Here is a 15,976-nt window from a genome sequence, read left to right on the forward strand (position 1 = left end):
CCTTACTACAGCGTAACAAATACCGTTTATCATGTTGCATAAAACATCTTAGTAGTTTTTAGTAATTTTAGTTGAAGCCTGATGTTTTGAACATGATAATACGTTGCATCTAAATATTGAAGAAGACATTCCATGTTGCAGAACTGAGCGGCTTCACAAACCAAAGTGAAGCTCACACACACACAAGCAGCAGCTGACGCAGCATCACAGCTTCATTAATGAAGAAACGCTGGAGGAGGTCGACACTCACGAGCTGACACAAGCCTGGGTGTTCATTACCGTCACAGTCCATCCCCCCACAGTGGCCTCCTCAGGGACGGGGAGTCTCTGTCGGCCTCTGCACGGCAACACAACATTCGTCAACGCACAGCACACCAACACACTAAGTAGCATCAACACCAGATAAAACACAGATGATAAAAAACAGACCAACAAACATTGTGGTGTTTGTGTCTCCGGGCTCTCATGACCTCAGAGACTCAACAGGAAATTGAGGCCAAGTGTTTTTTTGTGTTGAAACATCAGGAAATGGACGAAATGAAGCAACACTGACTGTCCTTTACTTCAAACACTGTGAACTGCTGCTTCGTGCAGATACCGGGACTCTTTATTACCTCTCAGCGATCCGATCTGGACTTGAGGGATGTTGCTCAGGTCTGCGGGTAAACCCACGTACACGCCTCCGTAGTTCCTGATCAACACAGTCACACGTGTTACGGATGTTTTACGGATAGAAACAGATTCTACATGTAGAAGAAAGACTCACTTTCGTTTGTCGTCTTCTGCCGCCGCCTCGTCTGATCTGTCAACGCAGACGCACATTAAAACCTGAACACTGAAGTCGGCGGATTTAACATCACAGAAAGGTCAGACATACTCACAGCTTTGATGGGAACTCAGCACGACCTGAACACAAGGAAGACCGGCAGTCACAGTCGGTTTCTCTTTTTTAAATCAATCTGACATTTACAGAACCGAAATGTTGTGTTTTTATCATGAAGGGACACGAATTCAATCAACAACAACAACAAGAACAACACGAGTCAAAATAAATCTAAAGACGAGAAACGAACGTGAATCTACTGTTAGCTCAGAAACAACAGGAAGTTTGGATGGATGGATTCTTAGTGGAGCTCGATAAACGGACGTACACGACAGAGGTGCATAAATGTTACACCACAGAAAGTAAAGTATTCAGTGACCAAAACTAAATCATTAAAGGGTCCAAAGAGATGTGAAGTGACATGAAACAACCACACAATTGGTCAAAATGGCTACGAAGGGAAGCTGAAACCACAAAGAGGCCATGAAGACGGCCGAAATGGACACGAAAAGAAGCAAAGTGATCGACACCAAGACACCATGAAGGTATAAAAGACGCCCAGAAGAAGACGCAGAACAGCAAAAAAACCAAGACCAATATATAATATATAATATATAATGTGGAGAGAAATGACCACGAGACACAAAACCAGCAAACAGTGGCGACAAAGAGTCGAAAAATTAGATGCAAAACTAGAACGGAGACAGAATCATCATGAGTGACTCAAAATTGACCAAAATAAGACACAAAACAATCATAAAGACACTAAACTAATAACCTGTGACACACAAAAGGGATCTGAGACGCAAAATAGACGCAAGACAAAGAGAACGAACACAAGAAACAGTTCTGTGACGTTCACGTGTTCATTTTTTAAAACTTCCTGTTGTAGAAATCTTCCACAAGAACATTAACAAAAGTTCTGAAACAGTCCAGCCGCCGGTTTGTTCTCGTCTCTGCATCTTCTGCTGTTTCTGTCCCGATAATAAGCTCAATAAATGAGCCTTTAACAGAACAGCAGGACAGAAAAGTTTCTGGAACAACTGGAATCGGTTTTCTGTCGTTTCCATCGACACGCTTCTCACCTGCAGAGCTGCTGTTTGTGCTGATGGTCGGCGACGAGTTTCCACATCCCATCTCCCACTCGACTCCACACAACCTTCAACAGAGTTATGAAAGAGAGACGAGAGAGCAGAGCGGCTCTGACCAGGATGAGAATGTTTTTCCTCTGAACTGTTTCTGCCTCCTGAAGCTCTCAGCGGGAAGCTCAGATTAAACTGGAGGAGGAGGAGGAGGAGGAGGAGGAGGAGTTCTCATCCTGCTGTTCGGGGAGCAGAAACTCTCCGGTCGCTGTGTTGTTCCTCCGACTCTCCACGCAATCTGAAGAAGCAGATCAAAGTCCGTCACAACCCAGTTAATTGGAGCGTTTCAGAGCTGAACTAGAGGCGAGTTTAGAGGTGGAAGCAGACCTGAAGGCATCGTGGAACAGAAATAAAGACGAGGCAGAATCATCACGAGATGCCAAATGACCACAAAGACAGAAAAACTAAACTGAAACTGGAAATCACACGAGTCCAAAACCATAAAGACACAAAGGACCCATCAAAGCATCACAGAGGCACCACAACGACCCACAGAGTGACCAGAACGAGACTCGAACCCCCACAGAGACGAGAAAAACGACAAATTAAACCCTAAATTAAAGGCGTGAAACCACCAAACTGACACTAAACCGCCTCAAAGAGAAACCCAGAGACAGAACATGTGATCAAGCAACTACGAAACCACAAGGCGACAACAAAGAGCCACAAAACAACCACAAACTGACAAAACCACCATGGTGACCCACAATGGACCGTAAAAACCACAAAGATGCCATGAATTGAGCCAAAATGGCCGCCGCCAAAGCAAAGACCCAAACAAGAAAAGTGGCATCAAAGCATCACCCAGAACCACCAGAGAACTTAAAATCAAATGACCACAGTGATGCTTAAAACCAAAATGACCAAAAATTCACTAAAAATACAAAATCTGCGACATTAGTTGGTAACAGAAAACCAGGAGTGAATCAATCAGGACTCCTCGTCTTGATCTGTCAAATATCTGAGGAAGAGACACAACCGACCAAAAATGAGACACTAACACCCAGAGAATGATCACAAAGAAGCATAAAACTCCGACAACGACCAACATTAAAGGCAAAAACACCAACAAACCCTTAAAACAACCAAAGTGATGAAACCCTAAAGCGAGCTAAGACGACAGAAAAAGACGCAAAAAGACAAAAAATCTGATTAAAACCACAAAGATGCACGATGACAACAGTGACACTCGAAAACAAATAAAAATGATGATTAAGAGGCATTTAAAGACATAAACCAGAAACAAAATCTTCTACTGGAACCACTTTCAAATCTGGATTTAAAGACTCAGATTCTGCTCCATGATTGGCTGAATGATCACATTCTGCTCTGTGATTGGTTGAATGATCACATTCTGCTCCATGATTGGCTGAATGATCACATTCTGCTCTGTGATTGGCTGAATGATCAGACTCTGCTCCGTGATTGGCTGTTGGTACCAGAAGTTGTAAAACCAGCAGAGCTCATCGCCTTATTTCCTTCAGATCGAGCCTCCATCGCTGCCATCAGGGCACAAAGCGACTCGGATCGATTGGTTCCTGCCGGTTCTGGAAACGACTCGACGACTCACGCTGAGAGTTTTTCATCAGACGCTCTGAACTCAGTTTAACGCCATGAAGGTGAAGGAAGCTTTGCAGCTTTTATAAGACGAGGCGCTTCACGCTGAGCTGCTGTTCGTGGACGTTTGAGGTTTACTGGTGCAGGAGAAGAAAAATGTAGAGAAACAAAAAGTGTAGTTCTGCATTAGGAACACAAGGAGGCAGCGTTGACTCGTTTATCTCCACTGATTCATTAACTGGTGATCAGAGCATTTGTCTAAAAATAAAAGTTAAAGTACAAAAAGTCTCCAAACTGTTTGTCTGCATCAGGTTCTGTGAAATAAAATGCAGATAAGTCAAAGTTTTAGTGGCTCATGGTGCAGAAAAAACCCACTTCTGCTCAGTTTTCACTTCATTAATTAATTCTAAATCAGCTCTAAATGATGCAGAATGAACCCAGAGAAAATCTAAATAACAAATATTCATCATAAACGTATTTTTCTGAAGTTTCTTGACATTTACCAACAGTGACTGTTGTTTGTGCATTAATAGATTTACAGCAAACACGAGCTGCTGGCTGCTGATTCAGCTTTTAATGGTGACAAACGAGCAGCTAAAGGCCTGAAAAAGGATTTTTGCTTTTTAGGATGCAACTGAAAAACGAGGCTGACTTCAGTTTGTTAACGAGGTTTGTTGCTTCACAGGAGAATTAATCAACGTCTGATGCGTCTGTAAGAAGCACGAGGTGGAAAATTCACACTGAACATTTAATGAATATGGAAAAAGTCGCCTGTTTGAGCCACGACTGGGATTCAAACTCTGCTCATGAGAACAATCGGTGGACGCTTCAGGTGTTTGGAGCCAAAAAAAGACAGAAATGGATAAAAATAAGGAATAAATACGAACCAAACACAGACTGATGATGATTTTAATTATAAACAAATCCATAAAATAAAGATGAACATTAAGAAAGTGTTTTTATAAATATAGGAGGAAGAAAAAGAAAGCAGACACAACTAAATTCACTTTTTTTGTACCAAAACAAGAAAACAGATGAAACATCAACCAATAATGCAGAAACAAAAAGAAAACAATAAAAAGTTTGACATGATTTGAATTCATTAGAAATAAAAGATGGAAGCCAATTTATAGCAAACCAGCACTAAAAAAAAGAGAAAAAAAGATTGTTTTGATCGAACGTTGAGGCTCATCCAGGAAAAACATCTATGAGAAATCATAAATGAAAATAAAAACACTCACCTGATGTCTGATGAAACGATATTTAATAGAGTTTTGAAATATGAAGAAAAAAATGTTGCTTGTTGAAAATAAAAAGTCAGTGTGGCTGAACGTTATCATGAATTTAACAGAGTTTTAATTTAAAAATTTTTTTTTCTTCCTTTTTCTAAAATGTGTGTTCTAAAAATTCTATAATAAACCAACTTTGGCTTCATCTTAAAATTTAATTTGAAAATATATTCTTGAACTCTTAAAACAAAATCTCATAATTTATATTCTTTTACTCTTTATGTCAACATGCTTTTATTAAAAAAAATCTTACAGTGAGCTTATATGTGGCACAAAATAAATGTTTTATATCATCATTTTAAATTAATAAAATTACTTTGACTGATTCTCTAAAATATTTTATGATTGTAATTTAAAATGTATTAATTTTGCCTTTTTATCTGATAATTTTTATTTACTTTCTCAAATTTCTGAGTTTTTTTTTTTTTTTAAACACAATTAAATATAAATATAGTTTAAGTAAATTATAATTTATTATCTAGTATTATTTCTTGTAATATGTACATTTTAAATATTCTATTTTTAAATCAAGAACCTGGACTCCAAGAATAAAACAGTTTCACAGTTTTAAACTCTTGTAATTTAAAAAAAAATCACTTAAAAAAAACAAAACTTTTTACACGTTTCAAAGCTTGTGAATCAGGATTGTTATTAATACTGAATTATTATCTTTGTAAATCCAAACTTTGTGTCTCACAATTACAGTTTTAAATTCTTTATTTTGCAGTTTTGACTCAATATCTCATCATCTGAAGGAACCAAATCAGAGATTAAAGGCGACACAAAGACGACAGACACGATCATTATATTAGAATTTCTCCTTTATTTGTCATTTTAATGAGATTTCCTTCGAGCATCAACCAAACAAACGTCAGTTCACAGTTTTGTTGTTTGACTGCAACCAAACAGAAAAAAAGGCAAAAACTAAAACGAGGTCCGACGTCTGAGGAGCGACTGAAGCCTGCAGTCGCCTCAACATGGCACAGAGGAGTTCAGCTTCATTATCACACAGTACAAAAGTAGAAAAAAAACACCTGACATTTGGCAATAAAATAAAATAAAATAAAGCTGGAATCTGGAGATAAATATGCAGAAGGCCGCTGAGTTTCTGTCCTGGAGGCGTGATGATAAAATAGAGATAAATCACTTTATTCTACACGTAAAACTTGTCAAAAAATAAACCGTTTGCAGGAATAAAATTCTGTAAAAAGCACAAAATTTCTGCAATTCTTCACGCAGATATGAAGCTTTAACTGACTCAGCTGCAACAAAAAGTCATGTGGCTAAAATTCAGAGAGTTTTGAAGTGACCTGCAGGCTGAGAGGAAAATAAAAGCATCAATAAAATAGATGCAGCATGAACAGAGGAGCCAGTAGTTGTTGATACGATCAACACTGTGAAACGTTTCTAGAGGGCAGATTGGTGTCGATGTAAAGACTCTGAGTCTCTGATCAGCTGTTTTCTTTTGTTGTCTCGGTATCAAACATGGCCGACGCCAGCTGACGTGAATGAAGGATTTCTACTTTCCAGATTGAAAACGATTCGTGAACGATTGTTTTTCTCGACAAAGTTTTGTTGTTTTTTTTCCTTCTTCTTTGAGAGTTTTTAGTGTTTTTTTTTCCCGGCTTCCTAGACTTTATCTATTCCGGCTAGCGTAGCTTTTAGCGCCACCTTGTGACGACGCTCCGCAGCCTCAAAACAAGCCTCACTTAAATGTTCTTTTACAGTTTTTCTTACGACCCTTCAAAAGCTAAAATAAACTTTAGATTTGCTTGATAATTACGTGCAAACGGGTAAAAATCAAGACCAGATTTTAAAATCCTTCTCCGCACAATTAAAACCCTGAAAGACGACGAGCTCCATTGTCGCACCAGATTTTCCCAACATGGAAGTTTGTTTTCAGGAGCCTAATTCACGTTTTATTTTAACAAGTTTGCCTAAAACTGACATGCAAACCCGAGAGTTACTGGTGGAGAAACCAAATGTTTGTGCAAAAACACAGTTTTTGCGAGTTTCACTTACGATTGAGGCCTGAAGATGTAAAGCCAGGCAGCATTTCACAATAAAACAAGCAAAAATCCATAAAAATATCTGACTCAGAGCTGTGACTCCCGGTAAAATCAAGAATAGATTTTAAAATTCTTTCTCATCACGTACAAAAACCTTTAATGACGGAGCATTTTATTCTCAGCTTTTATTGTGGTTTGTAGAGTCTAAAAAAGTCGCTGGGAGGCAGATTTTCCAAAGGAGGTAATAGAAAGAAGCCTGATTTGCATCTTATTTTTTCCTTTTTTTGCGATATTTCATAAGTTTTCTTTAAAGAATCTAAAAACAGTCGTTTTCGCAGCGGAAAAACACAAATGTGCAAAAACAACGTTCGTTTAATGTATGTTTGGGGCGTAAAGCTGAGCAGCATTTCAAAATAAAATCATCAAACTATCTGATTGTTTGTCTTCTAAACCAATCAGAGCCGCTGGTTTGGGCTGAACAGGTCGACTGAAGGACCGAAGCCTCTTTGATCCTCGGACGCTTTAATGTTCGGCGTCACCGGGAAGCGTTTCATTTCACAGCTCGTGTCGCCGTAATTTCCGCCCTCGACTCCTCCGATGTTCCTTTTCTTTTCTTTAAACGCTTCCCCCTTTTCTAAAAACGGCCCTCTGCCCTGCTGGTGCTAATTTTAAAGTGCTTCTCCTCCACATGCGACGCTCCGGCTACAACCTCTCCGTTAATCTTATCGCCGCTTCACAAGCCGGAACGTCTCAGCGGGGAGGACTTCTTTTAATCCACGGACCAAATCCTCGGGCCTCTTCCCTCCCGTGACCCCTTTAAATACAACAAACCGTCTTTTGAAGGAGGAAACTCCAGATTTAAAACCCGTTCATTCCTCTGGATAGCGTTGCTCTTTGCGTTATTATTGCAGCTTCGAGGTGAAACTCTCCTCAGGTTCCTCACCGTGTTCCACATTCAATCCTGAGTTCTTTCCTGCTTTTACTGACTCAGGACTTTAGTTTTTTTGCACATATTCAGCTCTCAGTGGTTAATTTAAACTCTCGGGAGATTTTCAGTGTCCTTTCTCCATTAAAAAAAACAAGTATAAAAAAGAAAATACCATAACAAATAGTCACAACGGCAGTATTTTGCAGCCAAATACGAGATTGTTTCCATTTAAATCACTGCAAATGGCAAAATAAACGTTTCTGTGCAACTTTTTGTGTCAATTCGACGGCACATGAATTGACCAAAGCGAGCCAACTTGGCAGTGTTGAGTTTTGAGGCAGCAAAGAGTCAGAAAAACAAAAAAAAATTAGGAAATTCTTGTAAGTTATCAGGTAAAAGTTCACGCAAAGTGCGATCGAAAAGTTCCAAGACTGTCACGTACATGTTCGATTAGCAACTGTCAACAGTCAACACATCACAAGAAAGTTGTGTTATCAACATCTGGATCTCTGTTACACGTTTTTGTGACCACCGCTAGATGAAAATAAAGATTGTTCCTAAAACTGGATCAGAACGAGAACATCGCGTCTGACCTGAATGTAAAGGATCGTCACCAGAGGAGGGTCTGCAGCTACCATCAGGAGAAGAAACAGCAGTTTGTCACAGTACAAGAGCTCAGAGAGTCTCAGAACAGTCACATGCTAGTTGTTGCCTCCAACATTCATGCGGTTGTGAATCATGAATTCGTTCATCGGGGTCGGACAGACTTCTACTGTAACCAAACCGCCTCAACGTTTGGCACAATGTCATGCAGATTATTTGGTCACAACAACACAACCGTCGCCTTTCACCGGCCCTACTCTCTAGGTTTAACTCACCCTGACTACTTCCTCTTCCCCCACAATGAAGTTAACGGTTCCCATCAGTAGATTTAGCTCTTAATCGCAGGTGGTGCTTGACATATTTACACATCAAAACTTCCAGAGAGTGTGAAGCCTTGATTGAACACGAGTGCCGACAACCCCGGACACGTAGGTGTTGGTCTGCCTAAAGAACACCATTCCATACCAGCGCAGTAGCTCATATTTACGTATCCTGTTCATGCTAGATAGTAGAACACACTGTTGTCCTTGTTGCCAACCCACGGATTCACATTTTGGTCTGCAAAAGGATGTCTGTGGTGAAATCTACATGGAACTGGTGGGATGACAAAGTTCCTGTCGTGTTAAAGGTGTTCCAGGAGCACCGGGAGCAGGGCGTCGTTGCTCGAGTAGCCGACTCCGACCGAGCCAAACTTAAGTCAGGCTTTACATTGAGAACTTTCTGGTTCCACCTCGTACGAACTCCTGTGATGGAGTCTAAACTGCTTCACAAAGTTAAATTAAACTGTGTTAAATTACTGTGAACAAGCTAGCCAGCTAGCTAGCAAGCTATCCTGATGCTCCAGATCAGTGCTGGTTAGCATGTTAGCTTCCGAGCAGGAGTCATTTTCCATTTATCCCTGTGAGTATTAATTATCTGTGTGAACTTGGTTTCATACAAACAAATGTTACATTTCATCAAGCTGGCTAGTTAGCAAGTCAGCTAGCTTTGCCATTAGCCAGTAGACCTTTGATAGCAGATATTCTGAGTTGTTGTAGCAGGACGAACACAGGCGTGACTAAAGAGTGATGGTGGTTCATGTTCTAGTATCTCAGTGAGCCATGAAGATGGTGAATCTGACAAAACTTGAGATATTTGCAACAAATTTCATGCTTTGCTGAAGTGAAAAAGCAGCAACAGCAAAATGTGACATGAAGCATCTCGAAATGCATATTCTGATCGAGATTTTGAATTTTTTTTTACAGTTTGAGCTTTAACTGGAGCTTTTTCTTTAATGTGAACTTGTTTTTGCCTTTTTTTTATCAGCCAACTGAAAAACTAGCGCTGTTTGTATTTAAATGAGCATTTATTACCAAATTTCTTGATAATTCTGTAAAATCTGCAGCTGGTATATACGCATTTAGGGATCCTGAAACTGAAACAGCTAAAAAAAAATAATCAAAAATGTCATAAAAAGTGACACAGTATAGTATGTAATAATAAATACAATCTAGTATATCTTAATAAAGGTCGTAAAAACTACGTGGTATAGTATGTCCTCAAAAAAAGTCGTAAAAATTGTCTTAGTATGTCGTCAGAATTGTCGTAGTGTAATACATCTTTTAAAAAATCCTAAAGAACGTCTTAGTACAGTGTATCTTAAAAATGTCATAACAATGACGTAGTATCGTACATCTTCAAAACCGTAATTAAAACGTCGTAGTGTAGCATGTCTTAAAAAATGTTGTTAAAAAAGTCAGTCGTGTATCTTCTAAAATGTCATAAAAAACTTCTTTGTATCTTTAGAAATGTAAAAATGTCGTCGTGTAGTACGTCTTCAGAAAAGCAAATAAAACGTTGTAGTGTAGCATGTCTGAAAAAATGTCGCTAAAAAAGTCTTGCGTATTTTCGAAAATGTCTAAAAAAACATCATAGTATTGTATGTATTAGAAACTGTCGTAAAAACGTCTTAGCATAAAGTGTTTTTAAAAAATATGGTATTAGTTCCACGCCGTGCTTTTCCTGTTGCAACAAGTCATAAAAGCCTGTTAGCCTGTTAGCCTGTTAGCTTGCTAGCAGTCAGTGACTTCCAGGTTTTGTTTTTTTGAGAACATACAAAGAACCTCGCTGCGCCTCTTTCAGCTGTGACCAGCACTTCGTTCTCTGCTGTGGTTCGTCTTTCTTCCACCAGATCAGGTTTTTGGCCAAACCGGACCGGACTCGACTCCCAGCCGCCCCTTTGGGAATGTCTGGCGGACGCCGTGTTTCTGTTCGTCTTGATGTCGGGTGTTGCTGCTGGAATCGAACCCGCGACCTCCCGCTGACCGAACCTTCAGTCGATGAGCGATCTTAGGACCGCCACCAGGCTCAGCCCCACCGCCGACCCGCTCCACGTGGGCGCGGCGGCGGCTCCGCCCACCTGCTGCAAGGTGTGGTTGCAGGTCGGCGTGGCGTTCGTCGGGGTCTGGTCCGTCGTCGTGGCGATGCGTCGCAACAGGAAGTCGTGCTTCATGGCGGAGAACTGATCGGGGCCGTACGGGACGTCGAGGGTCGCCGTCAGAACCTCGTGACCCGGATACGTCACCTGTCAATCAAAGAAACCAGGAAGTGAAAAAGGTTAGCAAGGAAGGAACGTAAAGCCTCCGTCTAGTCTGTTTAGGCTGATTAGAGAGTTTTACTGTCATCAAACCTACATAATCCTCATTAATAATAATAATAGAATAGATTCTTTTCTACATTATTTATATCATCTAGGTTCCTCTACACATTTAATTACACTGCAAGACCTTAATATGGGTAATAGTTGGGTAAAGTTGTATTTTATATCATTTTTGTTGAGTTTTAATCATTCATGTTTAAATTACTCAGGTAAATTCACATTAAAAATAACACTACAGGGTTTAAATATTCATTACAGCTGGGCAAAGTTGCTTTTTACATAGTTTTTGTTAAGTTTTAATATCATAATAACTTAATTACACTGCTAAATTCACATTGAAATTAACACTGTAGGGTCTTAATATTGAATATAGTTGGGCACAGATGTGTTTTATACAGTTTTGTAGGGTTTTAATCCTTAATATTTAAATTACTCACATTATAATACCACCGTGGGGTCTGAACCCCAACATTTTACCTGGTTGGGTTAATTTGTGAGGCCAGTCTTATTCTATTTACTGGAAAACACTTTGACTGAGCTGCTGTTGCTTTAAATATGCTCACATACTGTATAAATGAATTGACTTGACGCGGTGCGTTCATGTGCTGGTGGAACCGATCTAAGGTGAGGTTCAGGTTTCATGGTTAACGGTTGGTTAGTTGTCCCAACATATAGCAGTAAAGATAAACGTGTTTACTGTGAAGCTGTAGTTTCCCGGCAGCAGCAGTCGGTAATATTCTCCGTGTCGGTCGGTTCTGAACGGACACAAGTTCCTGCGACCTTTGACCTCCACCACAGCGTTCTGCACCGGAACCCCAGAACCATCGAAGACCCGGCCTTTGACTCCTGAACACGAACAAACAGACGGACATGTTATAGGTCTGGATCCTGGTTCGGTTCAGGGGGGTAAAGAGTTACAGGTAGACAACAAGACAGGTGAACAGGTGTACCGACCCAGGTGGACCTGCTTCATGAAGGCCAGCAGAGACTTCCTGTTGTCCGTCCACAGAGCAGGAAGTTGAGCTGCAGGAGGAAACTTACAGCAGGAAACCTCCAGAGTCAGTTCAAGACACTGAGCCCAGACGTAGTTGTAGTCCTGCATCCCACCTGCACACACACAACAGACACACAACAGACACACAACAGTTAGCATACATGTAGTCCTGCATCCCACCTGCAGACACACAGACGACTCTGTCATTTATTGCATCACCTTGTGTCTCCTTTGTGACGTCTCGTGTCTAGTTTTTGTCGTTTTGTGTCTCATTTATGTTGTTTTGCGTCGGCTGTAATCAGCACATTTGTTTATGAACTAAACAAACGTAACACTACATGACAATAGATATTTGACAGAACCCAACCAGCCTTCTCCCAGTGTTTGTGCTAAGCTAAGCTATGCTAAGCTAAGCTAGCCGCCTGCTGAACCAGGGTCTCCGTGGCGACCGGCCCACCTGACAGAGGGTACCACTGGTATCCGTTGGTGATGCCGTCCAGGAAGGGCCGGCTGTCGTGGCAGACGTCGCCGCGGTGCATGGAGGCGTGGTTGTGGGAGTACACCTTGGCCAGGTGGATGAACACGTCGTCGTCGGGGGAGACGCTGGCTCCGCCCACCAGCTCGCTGCCTGTAGAGTACGGAAACAAGCGAACAGTGTTTTTATGATCGTTAAGCTTCTGACAAACGTGTCGGTTCAGACAGAATCCAGGAAACATGCTGACGCAGCAGTTTGTCTCAGTGTTGATTTCTAAACATTCAGCAAAACCAGGCAGATATAGAACATATAGAAGATAAAAACACCTGTTTCTGGTTCCTACCAACGAGTCCACACCAAGATTTTGTTAAATATCAACAAACTGGACCCTCGTCTTATCAAACTTCCCACATATTAAATCCTACTGATGTCAGAGCCTCAACAGTTGGTAAAACGTCGACCAAAGACTGGATTTGTAGTAGAAACATGGATCCATCCGTCTGTCTGAGGCCATCACACCACCCTCGATTGAACATTTTGCACTTGTTCTCCATATTTAAGGCTTGGAATTATTTGGTTTTGTCATTTTGAGCCAGTTTCATTTAATTCTGGTTAAACCGTGAGTCGTCCGAGAGGCGTTTTGAGCCAATTTGAACATGTTTAGATTAATTTAAAGTTATTTTAGACAAGCTTTCAGTAGTTTTGTATAATTTTAGAGTTATTTAGGACATTTAGGAGCCTCAACAGTTGGTGAAATGTTGACCAAAGACTGTATTTTTTAGCAGAAACATGGATCCATCCATCTTTCTGGGGCCATAATAACAACCTTGTTTGTAAAATTTGCACTTTTTTTTACCATTTTCAAGGACCAGTAACTAAAAATTTGTCCCCCATTGGAGCCCTTCAGTCATTCTGATCTGCTGGAAACTATTCTGTCTGTATCTCCACCAAAGTTCACGGCTGTGGGAGTTTTATTTCTGGAGATGTTGAACCTTCAAAATGACTTTTTTTTTTTTCATTTTTTCCAAGATATTTTTCTTGAAGGTGAAAGTACCAAAAAAATAGCAAAAAAAAAAAAAAGCAGACTCTGAAAACATATGAAGTTGTCAGAATTCAGCCAAATCACGCTACGGAAGTTAGTTTTGGGTTCTGAATGACAAAATAACAAAGTGAACTCATGTTTTATTTCCATTCCAGCAGCAGTTGGACAACTTTGTGCCGTCTTTGTCTTTTTTTTAACTGTGTTCATTTGTAGAGTCTGTTTGGTGCAGTACCAGCAGCTGCCAGCAGAGTGCGCACTAACACTGCTTTACTCTGACATGCTGTGAGCTTTCAGGGTCTGACGCTCGACTTCTAAACTCTAATTCAACTAACCTGCTCCCACAGATTAATCTAATCTATGGCTGCAAGATGAATAAAAATAATCTAATTTACAGATGTAGATAAACGTTTTAAGCTACAGATATTATGTTGTTGCGTTGGTAATCACGCTAAATTAGTATTAATTTAAACTCAAATTTCTGCACCAGTTGATTTAAAACTAAACCGAAGTTCAAGTAACTTCCAAACATTGGCTTGACAACGTCACAATAATTAAAAGATTCCAGAAACACCAGTTGGAACGACTTGAATTTGACGCGTAATCAACTTAAAAACTTGTGTTTACGCCACTAATCATAGAGTAATTAAACGTACCTCTGATTGAACAGGAAAAGCTCGTTCCAGTCGCTCAGTGCAGTTTAACTGTTGATCATAATTACATCAGAAGCTTTCTTCACTCTTCATTCATTCTGTTTGTTTTTTCAGAGTGTATGTTTATCCAAAGCCGTTTCCTGTTTCCTGTTTCACACTTTGACACAAAAGGAAAGACCAAAAGCCCCGCAGGCTAATCTCAGGAAACCAGATCTGGTCCAGGGACTGTTGTGGACCACCGAGTCGAGTCTCCTCATCAAACAGTTTGTGTTTGTGTGTTTACCTCCGTTGTCGTATGGATAGCTGGCCACCAGAGCTCCTCCGTGGAGGTTCGCCGACAGAACGAAGGTCTCGGTCCTCAGCCAGCCCATCACGGCCCTCACCTGGAGCACAGCAGCAGGTTTCAGGTGTTAAAAGGACATTCTCACGTAGTTAATCCACATTTGGTGTTTGAGTGAGTCTTTGTAGCAGCAGGATGAAGCAAACTGCCATGTTGCTGCGTCATCTCTAATTTATTTTTACAAAAGAAGCCATTTTAAAGGTTCAGTATCTCCAGAAATGAAACTTGTACGGCTGTGAAACTTGGTGAGGACGCAGACGGAATAGTTTCTAGCAGTTCCAAAACAAAAGTGAAACTAAACCGAGTCCGCCTGTGACGTCCCGTCAGTCTAACGGCATGAACATGGTTCTAAAATGAGCAGTGAATTTCCTCAGTTCTGGGCCTATTGGTTGTGTCTACGTCTACATCAAGGCTCCACGTGGAAAAGAATTTAACAGAAGAGCTAAAGAATCTGAATGTCAGAATTCACAAGAATGGAAAAGGATCCAGAAAGACCAACTAAAAATCAGTGGAACCCAGTTACAGCAGGAGGTCCAGAAGGAGCCATGGTGCCACTAACCAGGGCTGCAGTGGTCGCTATGAACAAGGAGCCATTTTAAGACTTTAATATCAACAAAACTACACCTCCTACAGTCACAAAGCTTAGTGAGGACACAGACGGTGTCGTTTTCAGCAGATCCATGTGATTAAATGGTTCCAGTGGAGGAAAAGATTTTATTTATTGGCCGCTGAAAAAGGCAAAAAGAGTAAAATTTTCGACAAGGTTGGTGTTGTGACACCATCAAGTTCTTTCTTTCCTACTAAAAATACAGTCATTGGTTGATTCTTACCAACTTTTGAGGCTCTAACAGCAGCAGAATGACCAAAGACATCGTTAATGCCTCTTCCTGTTATATTTCTGGAGATATCAAACCCTGAAAATGGCTTTTGCAGTTTTTTTGAGGGTGAAAATACTAAATTTCCCAGCTCTGAAATCAGACGAAAATCTCAAAACTCAGCCAAAATATTTCACAGAGTTTAGTTTTATGTCTCAAACTACAAATAACTAAACTCTGAAACCAATCTGAGATCCTTTAAAGAAGTCAGAAACATGTGTTTTTACGACTGTGAATGTTTCCGATCGTACGTTCTCGTTGTTGAGTTGCAGCAGTTCTCTTTCAGGTCACGTCAAGCCCAGAATCCTGGCGTCTGGTTTGACAGCGAGCTGAGTTCTGGGCAGCGCACCACGAAGCGCTTGTACAATCATGTTTTTATCGCCTCAGAAATATTTCAAAATCTGATCTTTCTTCACTTTTAAAGACAAACAGATCATCTCTATCTGCTGTTTCCTCATCACACCTGGATTAGTTTAGCAGCATTTTATTTACATCCCTTCATGGTTTCTCTGCTGATGACCTCGTGGTCCCAGCAGACACCTGGAGATCCTCAGGTGGACTAAAGGGGACGTAGCATCTGAAGTCGTGGCCCCGAGGCTCAGGAAGGATCA

At 40.6% G+C, this 15,976-nt stretch overlaps 2 protein-coding genes across 3 annotated transcripts in view; both read right to left on the bottom strand.

Moving 5' to 3' along the window:
- Nucleotides 1-211: 211 nt before the first annotated feature.
- On the bottom strand, nt 212-12,132 carry LOC103375300 (overexpressed in colon carcinoma 1 protein homolog). Of its 2 annotated transcripts, XM_008305532.1 has the most exons (6): nt 12,127-12,132; nt 1,909-1,971; nt 882-906; nt 767-802; nt 615-691; nt 212-337 (listed from the first exon to the last, which is right to left on the bottom strand). In XM_008305532.1, exons 2-6 carry the CDS (start codon nt 1,958-1,960, stop codon nt 282-284), a joined length of 246 nt encoding a protein of 81 aa, XP_008303754.1. In that variant the 5' UTR covers nt 1,961-1,971; nt 12,127-12,132; the 3' UTR covers nt 212-281. The 2 variants fall into 2 exon arrangements, with proteins under 2 accessions (XP_008303754.1, XP_008303753.1); XM_008305531.1 differs by lacking the exon at nt 12,127-12,132 and having other exon boundaries at nt 1,909-2,064.
- cpm (carboxypeptidase M) overlaps nt 10,153-15,976 on the bottom strand; it is a 29,807-nt gene continuing 23,983 nt past the window's right edge. Inside the window, exons 5-9 of the mRNA XM_008305530.1 lie at nt 14,434-14,533; nt 12,441-12,611; nt 11,944-12,096; nt 11,687-11,835; nt 10,153-10,914 (exon numbers count right to left, since the gene is read on the bottom strand). Coding sequence (XP_008303752.1) covers nt 10,663-10,914; nt 11,687-11,835; nt 11,944-12,096; nt 12,441-12,611; nt 14,434-14,533 — 825 coding nt within the window. The 3' untranslated portion in view covers nt 10,153-10,662. The remainder of the gene's footprint in view (nt 10,915-11,686; nt 11,836-11,943; nt 12,097-12,440; nt 12,612-14,433; nt 14,534-15,976) is intronic.

This window comes from Stegastes partitus, unplaced genomic scaffold (genome assembly GCF_000690725.1).
Source record: "Stegastes partitus isolate 25-593 unplaced genomic scaffold, Stegastes_partitus-1.0.2 Scaffold2538, whole genome shotgun sequence".
In the NCBI taxonomy this organism is placed as follows: domain Eukaryota; kingdom Metazoa; phylum Chordata; class Actinopteri; family Pomacentridae; genus Stegastes; species Stegastes partitus.

Bases quoted from the DNA above. Each gene is read 5' to 3' on its own strand.
- LOC103375300 (XM_008305532.1), bottom strand. From the start codon at position 1,960: ATGGGATGTGGAAACTCGTCGCCGACCATCAGCACAAACAGCAGCTCT. The intron at 803-881 runs GTGAGTATGTCT...CTGCGTTGACAG, and splicing joins GCTGAGTTCCCATCAAAGCT to ATCAGACGAGGCGGCGGCAG. The intron at 338-614 runs GTAATAAAGAGT...GTTGCCGTGCAG, and splicing joins CCAGATCGGATCGCTGAGAG to AGGCCGACAGAGACTCCCCG.